The 17567-nt window shown below is 42.9% G+C and overlaps 1 protein-coding gene across 2 annotated transcripts in view; it reads left to right on the top strand.

Annotated features, from left to right (window-relative positions):
* LOC105835097 (alpha-(1,3)-fucosyltransferase 10) overlaps positions 1–17567 on the top strand; it is a 113034-nt gene that overhangs the window by 38167 nt on the left and 57300 nt on the right. Inside the window, exon 5 of one of the 2 annotated variants that reach the window (XM_036290968.1) lies at positions 1881–2067. In XM_036290968.1, coding sequence (XP_036146861.1) covers positions 1881–2067 — 187 coding nt within the window. Of the gene's footprint in view, positions 1–1877; positions 2068–17567 lie in introns of both variants that reach the window. The other variant, XM_036290967.1, reaches the window with a different exon arrangement.

Here is a 17567-nt window from a genome sequence, read left to right as displayed (position 1 = left end):
AATAAAAGAGTTAGATATAATAGAAAAAGGGAGTGAATTTTCTACGCTATTTATTCACAGAAGCTCAAACTTGTCATACGTATTAAATTTTCCCCGGGTAATGTGGTTACGCAAGCCTGCACGCTCCGGATTATACATTTATGACCTAAACTGCTTTTATAAGGTGTTTTTTTGAGGTTAGAAAAAAATGAGCCAATTTAGCAGTTCTGACCTTGAATTTGGATTCAGCGAGTCAAAATACACAAAAATAGATTAGTCTGGTTCGCCGGACCAACGTTAAAAAAAAATTTTTTTTTGAGGTTACGAAAAAATAAGCCAATTTAGCAATGCTGACCTTGAATTTGAATTCAGCGGGTCAAAATACATAAAAATAAATTAGTCTGGTCCGCCGGACTAACGTTTAGAAAAATTTTTTTTGAGGTTAGGAAAAAATGAGCCAATTCAGCAATTCTGACCTTGGATTTGTATTCAGCGAGTCAAAATACATAAGGATAGACTAGTCTGGTCCGCCGGACCAACATTAAAAAAAAATTTTTTTTTGAGGTTAGAAAATGCGAGCTAACTTTGCAATTCTGACATTGGATTCGGATTCAGCGGGTCAAAATACATAAGAATAGACTAATCTGGTCCGCCGGACCAACATTAAAAAAAAATTTTTTTTGAGGTTAGAAAATGCGAGCTAACTTTGCAATTCTGACTTTAGATTCGGATTCAGCGGGTCGAAATACATAAGGATTGACTAGTCTAGTCCGCCGAACCAACCACTTTTTTTTTTGTGTGATTGTGTTATTAATTTATTTTAAAAAATATCAGACGTAAAATATTATTTTTTTACATAGCAATGTTTTTAATAATTGTTTAAGAGCAATGTAATATTTAGCAAACTTCTATGGTTTCCAGATTAGTACATCAAAAATCAGATACCTTTCAAACAACAATAGTACTGATAGTATTAAAGATTTGCAGCTACAAGAATGTTCTGAAAAAAAAAAAACAACAATGCATTAACAATACCAATAAAACGAGCTCGTATATCGATAATTCACTCAAATAAATCGAAATAAATTAGCAAATAACGTAGCGAGAGGCTAACGCAAACTGTGACAAAATTAGTTGCATGCAGTCGATTACTGTATAGTTTTGTTCCTAGTTCTTTCTTAAAAAATTTTATGAAGGAATTGGAACCAAACTAGAACTGTCCAGGCAGCCAAACAATAATTCGTCGACTACGCGTTTTAGAAGACGAATTAAAAATAAAAATGCAATGAATGTTCGTGGAGTGTAGTATGTGTATATGGACACAGATTGTTAGACTCCGAGATCACAAGAAGGATTCATGAACATTAACGCTCATATAACTGATGATAATTGGATACCGCACATTTTTACTCTTTGTATAGACGAGCTTGAAGAACGCCACAATGCTGAAAATCTGGCATAAATATGATAGTTTACAATTTAACACATTTTTGGAAACTTCGAGCCTTTGAAGCTTCGTATCTTCGAACATTCTTTTGAATTCTTTCGAAGCTTCGATCCTTCGAAACTTGATTTCTTCGAAGATTCCTTTGTTCCTTTGAAGTTCTCTAACTTTGATCAAAATTAGTAGGCTTACTCTGTATCCTATAGCGCACCAACTTAAATTTTCAACAGCGCACGAAGGTTAGAAAAGTTATTGAAAGAAAACTTATGTGGTACAAATTTGAAGAAATTTAAGATTGCCTATATATAATAAATTCAGTTAAAAAATTTTTTTTAATTCGAATTTTTATATTACAAAGACTGGAGAAGCTTCTTAAATAACAATACATATGATGAAAAATTTTAGAATTAAGACTCATGCATATAAAAATATAATGGAATACTTGTTTGTGCAGCAGAGTCGTATTACGTGCCTACCAAAGAGAAGTCTATGTTGATGCATGTGGAAAATTTAGCACCAGTATTATATATTCAATCTGACTGTGATACTGTTAGTGATAGGGATCGCTACATCTTAGAATTAATAAAACATATTCGAATCGATTCCTATGGCGCATGTTTAAATAATGCTAAACTTAACGACAAGTATGTTTTTACTTAATGTAGAGATATGCAAACTATTCAAAACGAATTGAATTGAATTGAATTTTATCTAATTCGATTTGATTCAAATTAAATTGAATCATTGAGACATCTTTTAATTATCATAATTATTAATTGTTTGAATTTTAACATATAGATAATAAAAAAAATTTTAATATAAAAATGATATTAAATTATATAAAATTTTATTTCACATATTTTGTAAAATTGTCAATTATTATTCGTATTTAAACCTTTTAAATTCGAAATTTTCAAATAGTTTGGATTCGAATCATCTGTAATTCAAATTATTTAACATTTTCAAATTTAAGAGCTTAAAATGTGAATCAAATATTACACGAAAGAAAACGTTATGGATTATCTAGTATTATGGAATTCACGATATCTCGTGTACTTTCGTATACGTGAATTCTGGCTATAACCGTCCAAATTATTTTTTAATATATTCTTTACATTTTCATTTTGAGAAATATGTCAGGTATTAATTTTTAACTTGAATATGGCTTTTAAAAGACACAATTGAATTTAATGGATCACTTGCGAGCACTAATCTGAATCAAGGTCCGTTGATGGACAGTGCTAAGTAAGGTCTTTCCCAAAGAGTAAAGTGAAGAATAACAGGAAGGGGGTCTTCAGGTTGTACAAAAGTTGAGCGTCAGAGAGTAGCGTTTTTTTGGCAACGTTCACGTTGTACAAAGGTTGAGCGTATTATTTCGATACTCAGCTCATTTTCGCAACAATGTTATTAGATTCTGCAACAGTTGCATGGGTTGTAGCGTTAATGATGGAAGGAGTCAACTTTATGTATCAAAATTTTTAAACATTCCTCGTACAACTGTACAGCAAGTGTACAATAAATATGTGAACGGGTAGTTATGATCGGAGACTTGGATCTTGTCGTTCAAGATGTACAATGGCACAAAATAACCAGTATATTACATCGGAATTAAGAAATCAGCATATTACATCAGTCTAAATAAAAAATAATCTGTAACAAATTGGAGTTGAGGTGAGCGACGACACCATTCGACAAAGACTTGCGGAGGAAAATCTTTAATGTCGAAAACCAGTCTTAGTGCCAGCTTTAAAACATTGGTGTTGTGAAGCTCGATTAAATCGCAATAGAACATCAACATTGGAATTATCATGGTTGGAGTATATTATTCACGAACGTATCGAAATTTTGTCTCAAAATGCCCGACGGACGTCAACGAGTGCATCAACGTGCTGGAGAACAATTTGCTCCATGCGCCTCAAAATTGAAAGAAAACTTTAATGTTGGATTCATTATGGTTTGGGCCAGAATATCAGCCAACAATCATATGGACCTCCACTTTTTTGAGCGCGGGACCCATGTTTATATTGAAGACATTCCATACATTATGCTTTACAAGGCATTCCAATTATTCTATACATTATGCCTTACAAGGAATTAAGTAAAGATAATTTCTTATTGATGCAAGATAACGCGAGACCACACGTCGCATGAATAGTGACTGATTTCTTTGATCACGTAAATATTACACACGTACGCACACACACACGCACGCACGCGGGATCAGATTTCTGCTACATCCACGTCATTGATCCTGAACAAGGTCCGTTGATGGACAAATAGCGCTAAGTAAGATCTTCACATTCGCTTCAAGCCATTTGGATCAAAGATGGCAACGACCCATAAGTTCAAATGCTGTAATTTACACACATCAAAAGCAATACAATCACACTACAGATATGGGAGCGTCCCAGATGCGCACAGTAATAAACGGACACAGCAGGCTGAGTGAAACGGACACAGTAACAAACGAACATAGTAATAAACGGACACAGTAACAAACGGACACAGTAACAAACGGACACAGACCAAATGCGCACGGACCAAATGCGCACACTGCACATGCGCACACTGCACGTGCGCACGGACCAAATGCAATCCATGTACATTGCAAGCAGAGTAAAGTCCACATAGGTTAGCGACTTTGACGGGGTGGGTGCGGGAGGGGGGCCGAAGGCCCCCCTTGTACCCCCCCGTGTGTGTGTGTATGTGTGCGTGCAAAGCATTCACTGCATCACATGGGTTTGCGACTTTCCGTGTATGCATTTGATCTGTGCGCATGTGCAGTGTGCGCATTTGGTCTGTGTCCGTTTCGCACTGTGTCCGTTTCGCTCTGTGCGCATTTGGTCTGTGTCCGTTTGTTACTGTGTCCGTTTCGCACTGTGTCCGTTTGTTACTGTGTCCGTTTCGCACTGTGTCCGTTTATTACTGTGTCCGTTTGTTACTGTGTCCGTTTCACTCAGCTTGCTGTGTCCGTTTATTACTGTGCGCATCTGGGACTCACTCACAGATATGACCCGTGCTACGACGCGTACTAATACAACTCCGCATCTCAAAAATGATTCACCAAAAATGCAAAGACCTTATTTAACGCCATCTTTTCATTGATAGATTTTGATCCTGAGTAATGCCAAGAGCAGGATGCACACATGCACACACACACGTATGTAAATCTGATCGTTTACCTTTAAAAGAAACAAATTTTTAAACTTTGAAGTTTTTATTTAATTTTTTTTCTAAGTTTTTTCATGACAGTTTGTTTATAAATTACTGATTTTAAATGAAAAAGTTGTTTTTGTAACATTTTTTTTTAAAACGATGTAACTCTGTTTAAAAAAATCGTAGAAAAATGTTCCAAAGATGGATTTGTTAGGAAATGAATAAGCTTAAAAACTCATGCATTTTTAAACAAGGGAGTTGACTTTCTTGAGCTACGCAACGATTCAAATTTTTTTCCCATTTTTTAAGCACGTCTTCAACGACCGCCATTTTATAAAACGTTTGTTGTAATTCAATTACGGTTTATGTAGTTTTCAAGAAAAAAGTTTCAGCTATAATTTGAGCTTTGGTTAATCTCGATACGATAATTCTTGGCGGAGTTGTTGCTATTGAAAGATATTAAAAAATATGAGAAAAATTAGGTGGCCCGTTTTTTACGGGTGAGTGTATAAAAGTGGGTCCTCAAGCTGAACACTCACGCATACATCTACATATCAGACACACATACATACACGCATACAACACATGAAAGCACTATAGAAACCATGCGCATGTCACAAAAATGGCTACTCAAGATGGCTGTTAGACTACATTCGTCCGCAGTAAATCGTATTCCCGCTATCGATATGGTCCCTCTTGTTATTCTTTACTTTTTGGTCTTCACATGGTTAGCCATTTTTGGTTTATTGAAATGATTAGTGCGCGTCGTAACACGGATCATATCTGTAGTTGTACTCTCTCTTTCTCCCCCCCCCCCCCTCTCCCACATTTCTCACTCCCCCTCCCTCCCTCGCTCCCTCCCTCTCTGTCTCCCTCTCTCCACCAAGCGTTGTAATTTATGACCATAAGACAAAGGCTGTATTACAATATGTGCATATTTATTTTTAAGATCTTAAATAATATGATGTCGGAGCAATTTAGTAATAGACTTAGAATAGTAGAGGGAGAACGCGAAACTAAGCAGACAAGGGATATTGTTATTGAATTTCGAAAAACAAGAAGCGCGCAAAGAAGTTTATTTTAGGAGGGTGTGTTAATGTATTTTTTAATTATAATTTTTTTAGACTAAAATTATCAAAACAATTATATCATATTTTTAAAATAATATTTATAGTATTGAAATAAAATTATAATATTTTGAAATTCAAATTCTTTTAAGAAGATTATATATTGTTGCTTACATATGAAACAAGGATCACGTTAATTTGAATACATAAGTTTCAATTTGAGTATAATTTTTTTCCGGATACAAAAATTAATTTGTCATACACGAAAATATATTTTACTAATGTTTTTTTACTTGGTTTATTTAAAAAAACGTAATTTATAGTTGAATGCAATTACTTTTATTTACATTTCAAATTTCCGCTCTGCACAATTTTGTAACGTTCGCTGCACACTGGGTGTATCACACCCAGAATCAAACTTCCATTTACGCTGCTGCAAGCACCAAGCGAGTAATGACCGGATCAAGCACGCATAAGATAAAAGAGACACCTACCTTTTTTCTCTCCCATGTTTCATCTCCCCATTATTGCTCGTTGTAAAATGGCGCATGTTTGAAAATCGGCCTGGGTGTGGCTAACCCAGTGTGCAGTCAGAGGGTTAAGGTCTGTTGTACCTCTCGTTGTGAGTACGTTAGAAATCGCTGCCAGAGATCTCGCGAGGAGGGTATTTAGTCACTCACACCGTCATTCGTCTTGAACACTTTTATTATTATGTCTGTTTTACAATGTGCGATTGTTTTACAGATCGCGACCCCACAAGGCAGAGTGTCGCGTCTATGAGTGCACTGTCCACGACTCCGCAAAGCAGAACGTCGTGGTTGTATTTATTACAATGTCTTGTGTCGGCGATACACGACCCCGCAAAGCAGAGTGTCGTGTGTTATCTCGGATTGTCGACTTCTGATTGATCCATTCCTCACTTTCTTTTGGCGGTTTATATATCTGTAAATTTGATAGTTGGATCGAGAGAAGGAGAGGATAGCGTGAGGGCGTAAATCGGTCAGTATCCCAAAATCTTGCTTAGACAGCAAGTGCAGTCTAAGGAGCACTGCGCTAATAGTCGAGCAGATTGCGCGGAACATCGTGCAATGCGCTCGATGCTGACTGCTGCAGCTGACCGACTTACGTCATTGGTGCTACTGACACCTTTTTTATCGGTATGAGTATGTCACTTGTAACAGGTTACCTTTCTAACCCAGATAGCACAAAGACATCCATTGTATGTCCAATGGATATCCGCTTTTGGACATTCGGACGTCCATTAAGAGTCCAAATAAGGTCCGTCGGACATTCGATGGACGTCCATAGGATATACGTTTGGCACAACTTTGTACATTCATAGAAAGTCCTATAATTGACGTCCATGGGATATACGTTTGTTACAATTTCGGACATTCATAGAAAGTTCGAAATAAACCAAATTTTGGACCTATTATGGTTTGATTATTTCTTTTGGGCCTTTTTCAATAAAAGGGCTTGCTGCAATAGTGGATTAATCTACATTTTGTAAAAATCATCGACATAAAGCATGGACTGCGCATTTCCTGCAAAAAGCTCTTGAAAAGTGTCCGGCGTAAAGACAAAGAGGAGATGTGGTCCGGGTCAATTTCTTTCTCTGTCTAGCGACCATTATGCTACTGGTTAGACAGAGACAGCTCTTGACCCGGACCAATTGCTGTGTCCTTTTTTTGGTCAGAAAAAGAAACAAAAAAAAAACGAAACAAAAAAGAAAAAGAAACAAAAAAACAAAACGATAAAAAACGAAAAAGAAACAATAATATATTACAACAAACATTTAAAAAAATACCAATAATTAATAATGTTAATAATAAAGAAAAAAATAATACGTATTATTTCATATTATTTCATATTATATCTAAAAATAGAACAATTAAAATAAACCTTTTAAAAATTAAAAATAATATAATTTATTATTATTTATAAATTAATGTTAATTATAAATATTGTAAATAATATATATATATATATGTATATATATAACAAAAATAATAAAGATAAATTATATAAAAATAAGATACAAGTGCGGATATAAATCAAATATCCAGCACAGGACGTTCTGAATAGAACATCCGTTTAAATTCCAATAATGGACATCCAATGAATGTCCATTTTATGTCCCTGGACATGCGGACCTGAATCGGACTTAAAATGAACGTCCTTAAAACATCCAGTGCTATTTGGGAAGTGACCTTCAAAAGATTTTAACTGTCGCTCGTGATTTGTTAAAAAATTATTAACAAAAAAAGATTTATAAATACAAATCATAATTATTTAGTATAGGAGCACATTACATGGGTTTGCGACTTTCCACCCGTAGCGAGGTCCACCTGCCCGCCCCCTTTGCTTACAGAGCAAAACGACAGTAAAGCCCCTTCCCCGCCCACAAGTTCTCTGCACCACACTTTGCATATAGATTAGCAAACATGCATATCACGCATTTCATATATTATTAAGTGATATAATATATATTATATATATATATATATATATATATATATTGTGTGTGTGTGTGTGTGTGTGTGTGTGTGTGTGTGTGTGTGTGTGTGTGTGTGTGTGTGTGTGTGTATGTATGTATATAAACTACAGGACAAAAATAAAGGAACAAAAGTTTGAAATAGCATCATGTTCGTAAAAGTTGAGCAAAAAATCTGAATTTTTATATGATATAGCCCAAAGTGTTGACTTAACCCTTACAAAATCTTCTGCTGTGAGTCTAGTAGTTTCGGAGTTATGCCCCTCGAAGCAACTTCCGGTCAAAAACAAAAGTTGCAAGGTTGTAACTTGGAAAGTACAGGACAATCTGATGCGAAAAACGAACCAGTAAAATTCGGAAATGGACTAGGCCGATTCTGTAGGTGTCACTCAAAGTGGTGCGCCCTGATACCCCCATCCTTTTTCAACCCTGATTCGCAAGCCTTTAGGACTGATAGTGGTGACAGCGTTTTGCGTCGCGTCCGTCCAACCGAGGACAATTCTCTAGCACCGCTTGGCTTTAAAATCGTTAAATGTCGAAGGTCTTACCTTTACTATCCAGCGAGGGTGGGTTGGGCAACCACCCCTAACACTAATTAGCATCCGCAGGTGCTTTCATGGGTCCGGAAAATTCGGAAATGGGCCGAATTGCACCTGTAGATGTCTGGCACTCCTTTCTAACCATGCATGAAATCCACCTCTTTTAATTTCTACCTGCTACTCCTTCAATCGGACAGTGAGTCACGGTTGCGTTAGACTACAGGTGATCGCTTCAGGGCACAACTTGCATTTGAGATAAAAAAAATTCTTGTTCTCTCCAGCCATTTTCTTTTCATCTTCTCTTTTTGTATTTGGTTTCCTTCTCTTTTTAGATTTTTCCTATATGCATCTTTCTTTGCTTCCATGCCTCTTTTAGCTGACTCTTTGTCTGCATTCTGTTTGTTCCTAATTGCTCTTTTCGTTTCCCTTAAAAAACGCATTACTTTTCTATATAATCTCTTACATTTTCCCCATATTTTTTGTTTTTTATGTTGCTTGTGGGACAGCAAAACGTTGTTAAAGCAAAACAAAGAAATACAAAAAGAAGATAAAAAGAAAATGGCTGGAGAGAACAAGGATTTTTTTTATCTCGAATGCTAGTCGTGCTCTGAAGCGATCACCTGTAGCCTAGCGCAACCGTGACTCGCTGTTCGATTGAAGGAGTAGCAGGTAAAAATTAAAAGGGGTAGATTTCATGCATGGTTAGGAAGGAGTGCCAGACATTTACAGGTGCAATTCGGCCCATTTCCGAATTTTCCGGACGCATAAAAACATTTGCGAATACTAATTAGTGTTAGGGGTGGTTGCCCAACCCACCCTCGCGGAATGGTAAGGGTCATAGAAAGATGAGACCTTCAACATTTAACGGTTTTAAATCCAAGCGGTACTAGAGAGTTGTCCTCGGTTGGATGGACGCGACGCAAAACGTTGTTACCACTGTCAATCCTAAGGGGTTGCGAATCAGGGTTAAAAATGGGATGGGGGTATCAGGGCGCACCAGAGACACTCTGAGCGACAACTACGGAACCGGCTTAGTCCATTGCCGAATTTTACTGGTTCGTTTTTCAGATTGTCCTGTACTTTCCAAGTTACAACCTTGCAACTTTTGTTTTTGACCGGGAGTTGCTTCGAGGGGCATAACTCCGAAACTACTGGACCCACAGCGGAAAGATTTTGTAGGAGTTAAGTCAACATTTTGGGCTATATCATATAAAAAATTCAGATTTTTTGCTCAACTTTTACGAACATGGCGTTACTTCAAACTTTTGTTCTTTTAATTTTGTCCTGTAGTTTATATTCTGGAAATTAAGATAGATAACAGTGATTGTGCAATTTAATTTTTTTCTATATCAGTAATGAAGACTTAAAAATTATAAATTTCTTACTTGTATTGTACCACATGGATTTGTGACTTTATCTGACATCATATAGATAGAATTGTAGTATATATGCATCAGTCACAACATTCTCAGTTCAGTGTTTGGTCATTCTCAAAATGTAATGCAGAGAACGTGTGGGCGGGGAAGGGACTCCGTTCCTCTCCCTGCACTCCCTCACCGTATTTTTTTCTAACTTTTTTTACGAGGTGGGAATGCATTTACGCATACCCTCGCCACTGATGACTCACGAGCGACGGTTATATGGGATTCACGGGTTTGTGAGCGGGAGGCTAGTCCTTCCCGCTCACGTGCAATACCCGTACTACCCACTAAACACCTCAAATGGCCGAAACTGCGTGCAACGAGGAGCCCCCCAGGAATCGCTGTCCAGCATAACTGCCGGAGGTCCCCCACGCAAGCGTGCCTTGCGAGCAACGCACTTCTTTCCGGAGAGGCGGGGCAGACACTTACGACCACCCCGCCCCCAGTCAGTTCACCCCGTTGGTGTGGGGCGGACGGACTCGCACGGCCAACAAGCGGGGCGAAGGGGGGGAGAGACAACGCCATCTCCTCCGTCCCTACTACTCTCTCTCCTTCAAAATGGTAAGGGGGGAAAGATGAGAAGGGGGGAATAAATAAGTATACTTCTCCGGAGGTTGAACCCTCTAGTCGGGAGGACCCGGGTCCGGGTCATTTCGACGGCCCGCGTTATGTTCTGATGGTGGGGACAGCGGCCTACGTTGCGGGTGAACGGGAAACGATCCGCATTGTTTTCGGAGCCGGGTCCCCTCAGCGGGCAAATAATATATCTGTGGTCCAGGGGGAGAAAGGGCTTGGGAATATCCCGTTTGGACACGTAACGATTGGACACTGCTCGATTGGACACGCACGATTGGACACCGCACGATTGGACACCGCATTATTGGACACCGCATTATTGGACACCGTACAATTGGACACACACACACATTCACGTGTGTGTATGCAGATTTCTAATACAGTTTACATGGGTTTGCGACTTGGACGGGATGGGTGCGGGAGGGGGGGCCGAAGGCCCCCTTGCACCCCTCCGTGTGTGTGTGTGTGTGTGCGTGCGAGCATTTTCTGCACCACATAGGTTTGAAACTTTCCACGCAAAACGAGATGCTCTTAAAAATACGTATATAGACATTTAAAATTTAATTTTTTTTCTGGCAAATCGAAGCTTTTTTTTACTAGATGTTTCTAAGGTTAAATAATCTGTCATATGATATATAAATGTTATTTATTAGAAGACTGCGGTGTCCAATAATGCGGTGTCCAATTGTGCGGTGTCCAATAATGCGGTGTCTAATCGTGCGGTGTCCAATCGAGCCGTGTCCAATCGTGCGTGTCCAATCATGCGTGTCCAATCAAGCGGTGTCCAATCGTTATGTGTCCAAAAAGATGTCACCCGAAGAGCCTTATTGATCAGCCAGCCTCTATCGTCCCCCCGGATCAGTCTCCCCGGCTGCGTCGTCGTTACGCGCGACCGACGCGCTTACGCGTTCCCCGTTATCCGAAGGGAGATACCCCCGACCCTTTCCCGCGGCGCGCCGCCGGTTCGCGCGAGACCGCGGCAGCGGTAGCACAGGGGGTAGGGGCATGAGGGCCCGGTCGCGGCCCTTGTCCACCCGGTTTGGGGGACGACCACGGCGCTGACGGAGGGGCGTTCCCCTTGCGCCGACGGGAGCGTCCCAGATGCGCACAGTAATAAACGGACACAGCAGGCTGAGTGAAACGGACACAGACCAAACGGACACAGTAATAAACGGACACAGTAACAAACGGACACAGTAACAAACGGACACAAACCAAATGCGCACATAGCGAAACGGACACAGTGCAAAACGGACACAGTAACAAACGGACACAGACCAAATGCGCACAGAGCGAAACGGACACAGACCAAATGCGCACGGACCAAATGCAATCCATGTACATTGCAAGCAGAGTAAAGTCCACATAGGTTAGCGACTTGGACGGGGTGGGTGCGAGAGGAGGGCCGAAGGCCCTTCTTGCACCCCCCCGTGTGTGTGTGTGTGTGTGTGTGTACGTGCAAAGCATTCACTGCATCACATGGGTTTGCGACTTTCCGTGTATGCATTTGGTCCGTACGCATGTGCAGTGTGCGCATTTGGTCTGTGTCCGTTTTGCACTGTGTCCGTTTCGCTCTGTGCGCATTCGGTCTGTGTCCGTTTCGCTCTGTGCGCATTTGGTCTGTGTCGGTTTGTTACTGTGTCCGTTTCGCACTGTGTCCGTTTATTACTGTGTCCGTTTGGTCTGTGTCCGTTTGTTACTGTGTCCGTTTCACTCAGCTTGCTGTGTCCGTTATTACTGTGCGCATCTGGGACTCACTAGCGCCGACAGTCCCGATATCCGGAGGGGAAACCCGCGAGGGCCCCCCCTCTCCCCTCCTGATTCTCTCGACCTCCTCCTTCCGCGACATAACGGTCTCGCAGAAGGAGAAGACCGCTTCCCAAGTGGACTCGTCCCTCAGCATCGCCTTCACAAGCGCGCCGAGGGACAAGTGTTCACCGGGCCCAAGTCTCGCCCGTAGGACACCGCGCTCTCGCTCCCACGCCGGACATATCGCCAGCATGTGGAGCGCGGTGTTCCTCTTTTCACTTGTGTCAACCGCGCAATGGTGACAGCGAGTCGTGTCCTCCTTTCGGAACAGGATTCGACACAGGAATTCCCCGAAACATCCGTGTCCGGTGAAAACCTGCGCCATCCGGAAGGACACTCTGCCCCAGCCCCGGTCCAGCCAATCCGCCAGCACCGGGGCTAGGGCCCCGACGGTCCATTGACCCGCGTAGTTCGGACCACTCAGGTGCACGCGCCATTTCTTTATCAAGGACCGCCGGGCCCGGAGCCTTAGTACGCGACGAACCCTGTCCGTCACCGTCCCGCCCCCCTCCCGGATCTGCCGCGTCCGCTCATAAACGCGGGCTTGAGCCCGCGCGACGAGATCCAGAGGAGACATGCCCGACAGGGCCGTCGCTGCTGCGTGGAAGGTCGTACGGTACGCCTTCACAGCCCTGATGGCCATGGGTCGCTGCGCGGAATGGAGCAGCGACACACTTCTTCGATTCTTTTTTGCCATCAGGGCGCCGGCCCAGGAGATTTTTTTCTTTTTTTTTTGTTTCGCGAGGAAGTGGAAAATCTTACTCGGTTCTGTAGGAGATATGTTTCATGGACATAATCTTCAACAGACCGAAGACACCCGAGGTCCCGTACACCCGGGTAGTGTGGGATTCTATGCACACACATCGCTAACGATACTGTGTACATAGCCTACCCACTAAAAACCACTCCTCTAATCCTACCAAATGGTTACTAAAAGGGAGTTCCCTCGGTATTGGTTGTGACTATTTCTTCGATAGAAACCCCTTGCCCCATTCTACGGAATTCTCCTTTTATCATATTATAAACGGGTAATATCTACTATTAATATATATGATACTCTTCTAGCTCCTTATATTTTAGCTATTTTCAGTCATTTTCTGTCATAATCTGTATTCCTAGTTTAGTTGGATTACGTATTCAACTATCCAATTATCCAATCAATTTATTAGCGAGTTCCAATGTTACGCAGTCACCAAGACCAATTACCAATACTTTTATAGGGATTAGAGACATAAGAAAAGGAGGATGAGGATGAAGAGGGTGAAAAAGGAAAGGACGGATGGAATACGGGGTAGGGAGAACAGAGTAGGAGGGGGAGTGGCGGCGGCCCGCCCGGCGCCGGTGATACCCGGAGATATCACCCCCGAATGCCCCCAGCGCCGAGCGGGTCGCCGCCCTTAAGGAGATTTTTTTCTAACCTTTTTTTTGTTTTGCGAGATAGAAACTTTTTTTTACGAGGTAGGAATGCATTTACGCATACCCCCGCCGCCGATGACTCACGGGCGGGGGTTATGTGGGACTCACGGGTTTGCGATCGGGGAGGCTAAGTCCTTCCCGATCGCGTGCAATACCCGTAGTACCCACTAAACCCACCTCGGATGGCCTTGACGGCGCGATATGGGGGACCCACTGGGAATCGTTATCCAGCATAACTGCCGGTGGGCCCGACCGCGCCGACGCGCCTTGGGCACGCGCGTCGCGTTGGGCGAGCGAAACGAACGTCTCCGAATACTGGAGAGCCTCGCTCACCCAACCGGTCCTTTGTGCTCGGACCGAACTGGCCGTGGGAGGCGGGGGGAGACTGTAGTTTTCAGTCTCCGCCGGCCACCACCGCTTTCTCTTCCCTTAGACCACGGCGTGTGGAGGGGAGAGACGGTGGACTTGCGTCCCGTCCTCCGGATATCTTTCGCGTTGGGGGTGTCGAGAGCGGGGGCGAACGTTGCCCCACCGGCCTCGACCCGTCCAACGGCCTGCGGCTTGGTTTTTTAGAGGGGGGAACCCCGTGCCGATTGAGGTCGGTCCGGCCATCCCTCAGCGGGCGGGTTTTGTTGTTTCAATGGCGGGGGGGAGGGCCGTGTCTATCGGCCCGTCCCCCGGACCATTACTCCGTTCGCACGCCGATCTCGCACTCAACTCGAGGCCGGCGCACCTACTGCTCCTCCTCCGCCGTCGTCCGGGGGGCGTCCCCTGTTGCTTCCCGCGGTCCGCCTGAGGCCCGAGCGGGGCCGCCGCGGCGGCGGCCGGGGGGCGGGGGCATCAATGCCCGGTCGCGGTCCCCGCCCACCAAGTCCGGCGGGCGACCGCGACGCCAGCGAGAAGGAGGCGGGCACCCCTCGCTCCGACTTCGCCAATGTCCGGAAAGGGGGATCCGCGAGGACTCCCCTCTCCCTTCTTTGCCCTCTCGGCCTTCTTCCGCGACATTACTGTCTCGCAGAAGGAGAAGGCCTCTTCCCACGTGGACTCGTCCTCCAGCATCGCTCGTACCAGCGTGCCGAGGGACAAGTCCTCGCCGGGCCTTAATTTTGCCCTTAGGACATCGCGCTCGCGCTCCCACGTGGCTAGCGTGTGGAGCGCGGTGTCCACCTCCTCGTCGTTCGCGCAGTGATGGCAACGAGCCGTGTCCTCCTTTCGGATTTGGCACAGGAAATCACCGAAACAACCGTGTCCGGTGAACACAGACCTATTAGAATCCCTCCTGGCATTAGCTGATGGCTATTTCATCAAGAGGGGTTCCGGTCTGCGAAGACCAAACTTCTCTACCTCATTCAGAAAAACTCAATTATTTTTTCACTACTACCATATGCCTCCCCGCATTAGTGCCGGTGAAAGCCAGCCAATCCCTATTTAGCTCGGGAGTGGGGGTGCGCTAAGCCCCGGATAGTTATCCTATCCCCCTGCACGTGATTGCGAATTTATTAATTCGCCAATGAATATAATTATTTTCTGCTATTCATCAACTGTCTTATTGCTTTTTCTCTAACCCTTTCTTCCTCTTCCTTATCAGACATAACTCCTTCACAAAAACTGAGCACGGCTGCTCAGCCAGACTCATCTTTCAACATAGCAGTAATCACTTCCTTGAGAGTCAAATCATCTCCAATAACCCCTCTAAGTTCTGCGCGTCGCTCAGCGCACTCCTCACAGTATTCTAGAGTGTGCTGTGCGTCATCAACATCATCCCCACAAAAACGGCAATGTGGAGAGATCTCCCTTTTGATCTTAAATAAAAAGCCGCTGAAGCAGCCGTGTCCAGTCAGGATTTGGGTCATTCTATATGTTAGCTGGCTTTCCCCTGCTCTATCCATCCATATTTCAAAACTTGGTAGAATAGCATTCCTAACCCTTACTCCTGATTCACTTGGTCTTATTTCCTCTAGCCTATTTCTCCATATTTCCATAACATTTAATTCTTCCTGTTCTCGTATCATTTTCCTACCTAGTTGGGTCGTTATACGGCCCTCATCTCTTTCTATCTTAATCCTATCGTAAATTCGCTTAAATTTCATCGCCATTAAATCCGCCGGTAGAAGGCGCGAGCAGCAAAGCCGCATCATACGAAACTGTTCGATAGGCCGCAATTACTCTAATCGCAACCTTCCGCTGAATCCTCCTGATCTCTCGCTTCACCCTTCGCTCCTTGTATATTACGTTTGCCCATATCGGCGATCCATACATTAGAATTGAGTGGGCCACGCTAGCATAGAGTCTCCTATACCTCTCGCTTGGCCCTCTCAAATTCCTCATCAACCTAGAAAGCAGCGAAACGACGCTATCCATCCGCGGTAGAATTTTATTGAAATGTTGGACAAATGTCCACTTTTGGTCAATGATTAACCCTAGGTAATTAATACTATTTGATGCCCGAGTCCGTGACTCACCAACTCTGATGACTGTGTCCAACAAGGCATTAGAGTTTTTACACGAAAAAACTGTTATTTCCGTTTTGTTTGAGGCCATTTTTAGGCCCATTTTCTTGAGTTTATTGCAGATCGAATCCAAAGCCAACTCCGCTCTCAATGTCGCTATTCGAATATCCCTATCCGCTATTAGAACCAAAGTATCATCTGCAAAGCAGATGGTTTCAACATTCTCCGGTAAGGGCAATTCCAGAATAGCATTAAAAGCCATAATCCACAATAGGGGGCCAAGTGCAGAGCCCTGTGGGACTCCACACGTTACTTTTCTCTCTATCTTATTTCCCTCACCATCAATGTAAGTTAGCATCCTATTACTTAAATATGCATAAAGAATTCTCCGTAGATAGGGCGGTAAATTCTTCCTTTCAGCTGCTTCATGTATAACTTTCCACGGTAATGAATTGAACGCGTTTTAGATATCTAAGCTAATCATTATTACTACCCAATCATCACTAATCCATTTATCGACCATACTTCTGACCTTTCTAATGGCGTCAATTGTGGATCTTTCCTTCCTGAATCCAAACTGCCGATCCGACAATCCTCCTGTCTCATTTAAGAACTTCACCATTCTATATCCAATCAGCCTTTCGAAGAATTTACCGGCCTCACTGATAAGGCATATCGGTCTATAGGAGTTAGGTAAGCCATCTTGTTTATTAGGCTTTTTTATTAATGTCAAGATTGCCTTTTTCCATTTCCGAGGAAAAAAGCCCTCTTTTAAGCATAAATTAAAACTCCTCCTCCAGTACTCTATAAGAGGACCAAAAGTGCATTTCAACACCAATCCATGGATTCCATCAGGGCCAGGAGTCAGGTAGTCGGGCCCTAACCTAACCTAACCTAACCCAAACATTTTAAAGTCGCTATTTGGTCACAATTTCAAATTTGAAGTCGCAAACCCTTGTGGTAAAATACAGTTATGGACGTCATTTTGCTCTGTAAGCAAGGGCAAGATAGACCTCGCTACGCGTGAAAAGTCGCAGACCCATGTGATGTACTCCTATACTGAATAATTATGTGTCGTATTTATAAAACTTTTTTTGTCAATAACTTTTTGACGAATCACAAGCGACGGCTAAAATCTTTTGAAGGTCACTCAAGAGGGTGACCTTGATAACATATGGTCGAGGTCAAAGTCATCGGAGTTCCCTCTCCTAAACTG

The sequence above is a fragment of the Monomorium pharaonis genome, chromosome 8 (genome assembly GCF_013373865.1).
Source record: "Monomorium pharaonis isolate MP-MQ-018 chromosome 8, ASM1337386v2, whole genome shotgun sequence".
Classification (NCBI taxonomy): Eukaryota; Metazoa; Arthropoda; class Insecta; order Hymenoptera; family Formicidae; genus Monomorium; species Monomorium pharaonis.
The sequence above is the reverse complement of the archived record's forward strand: the minus strand, read 5'-3'. Positions and strand labels throughout refer to the sequence as shown.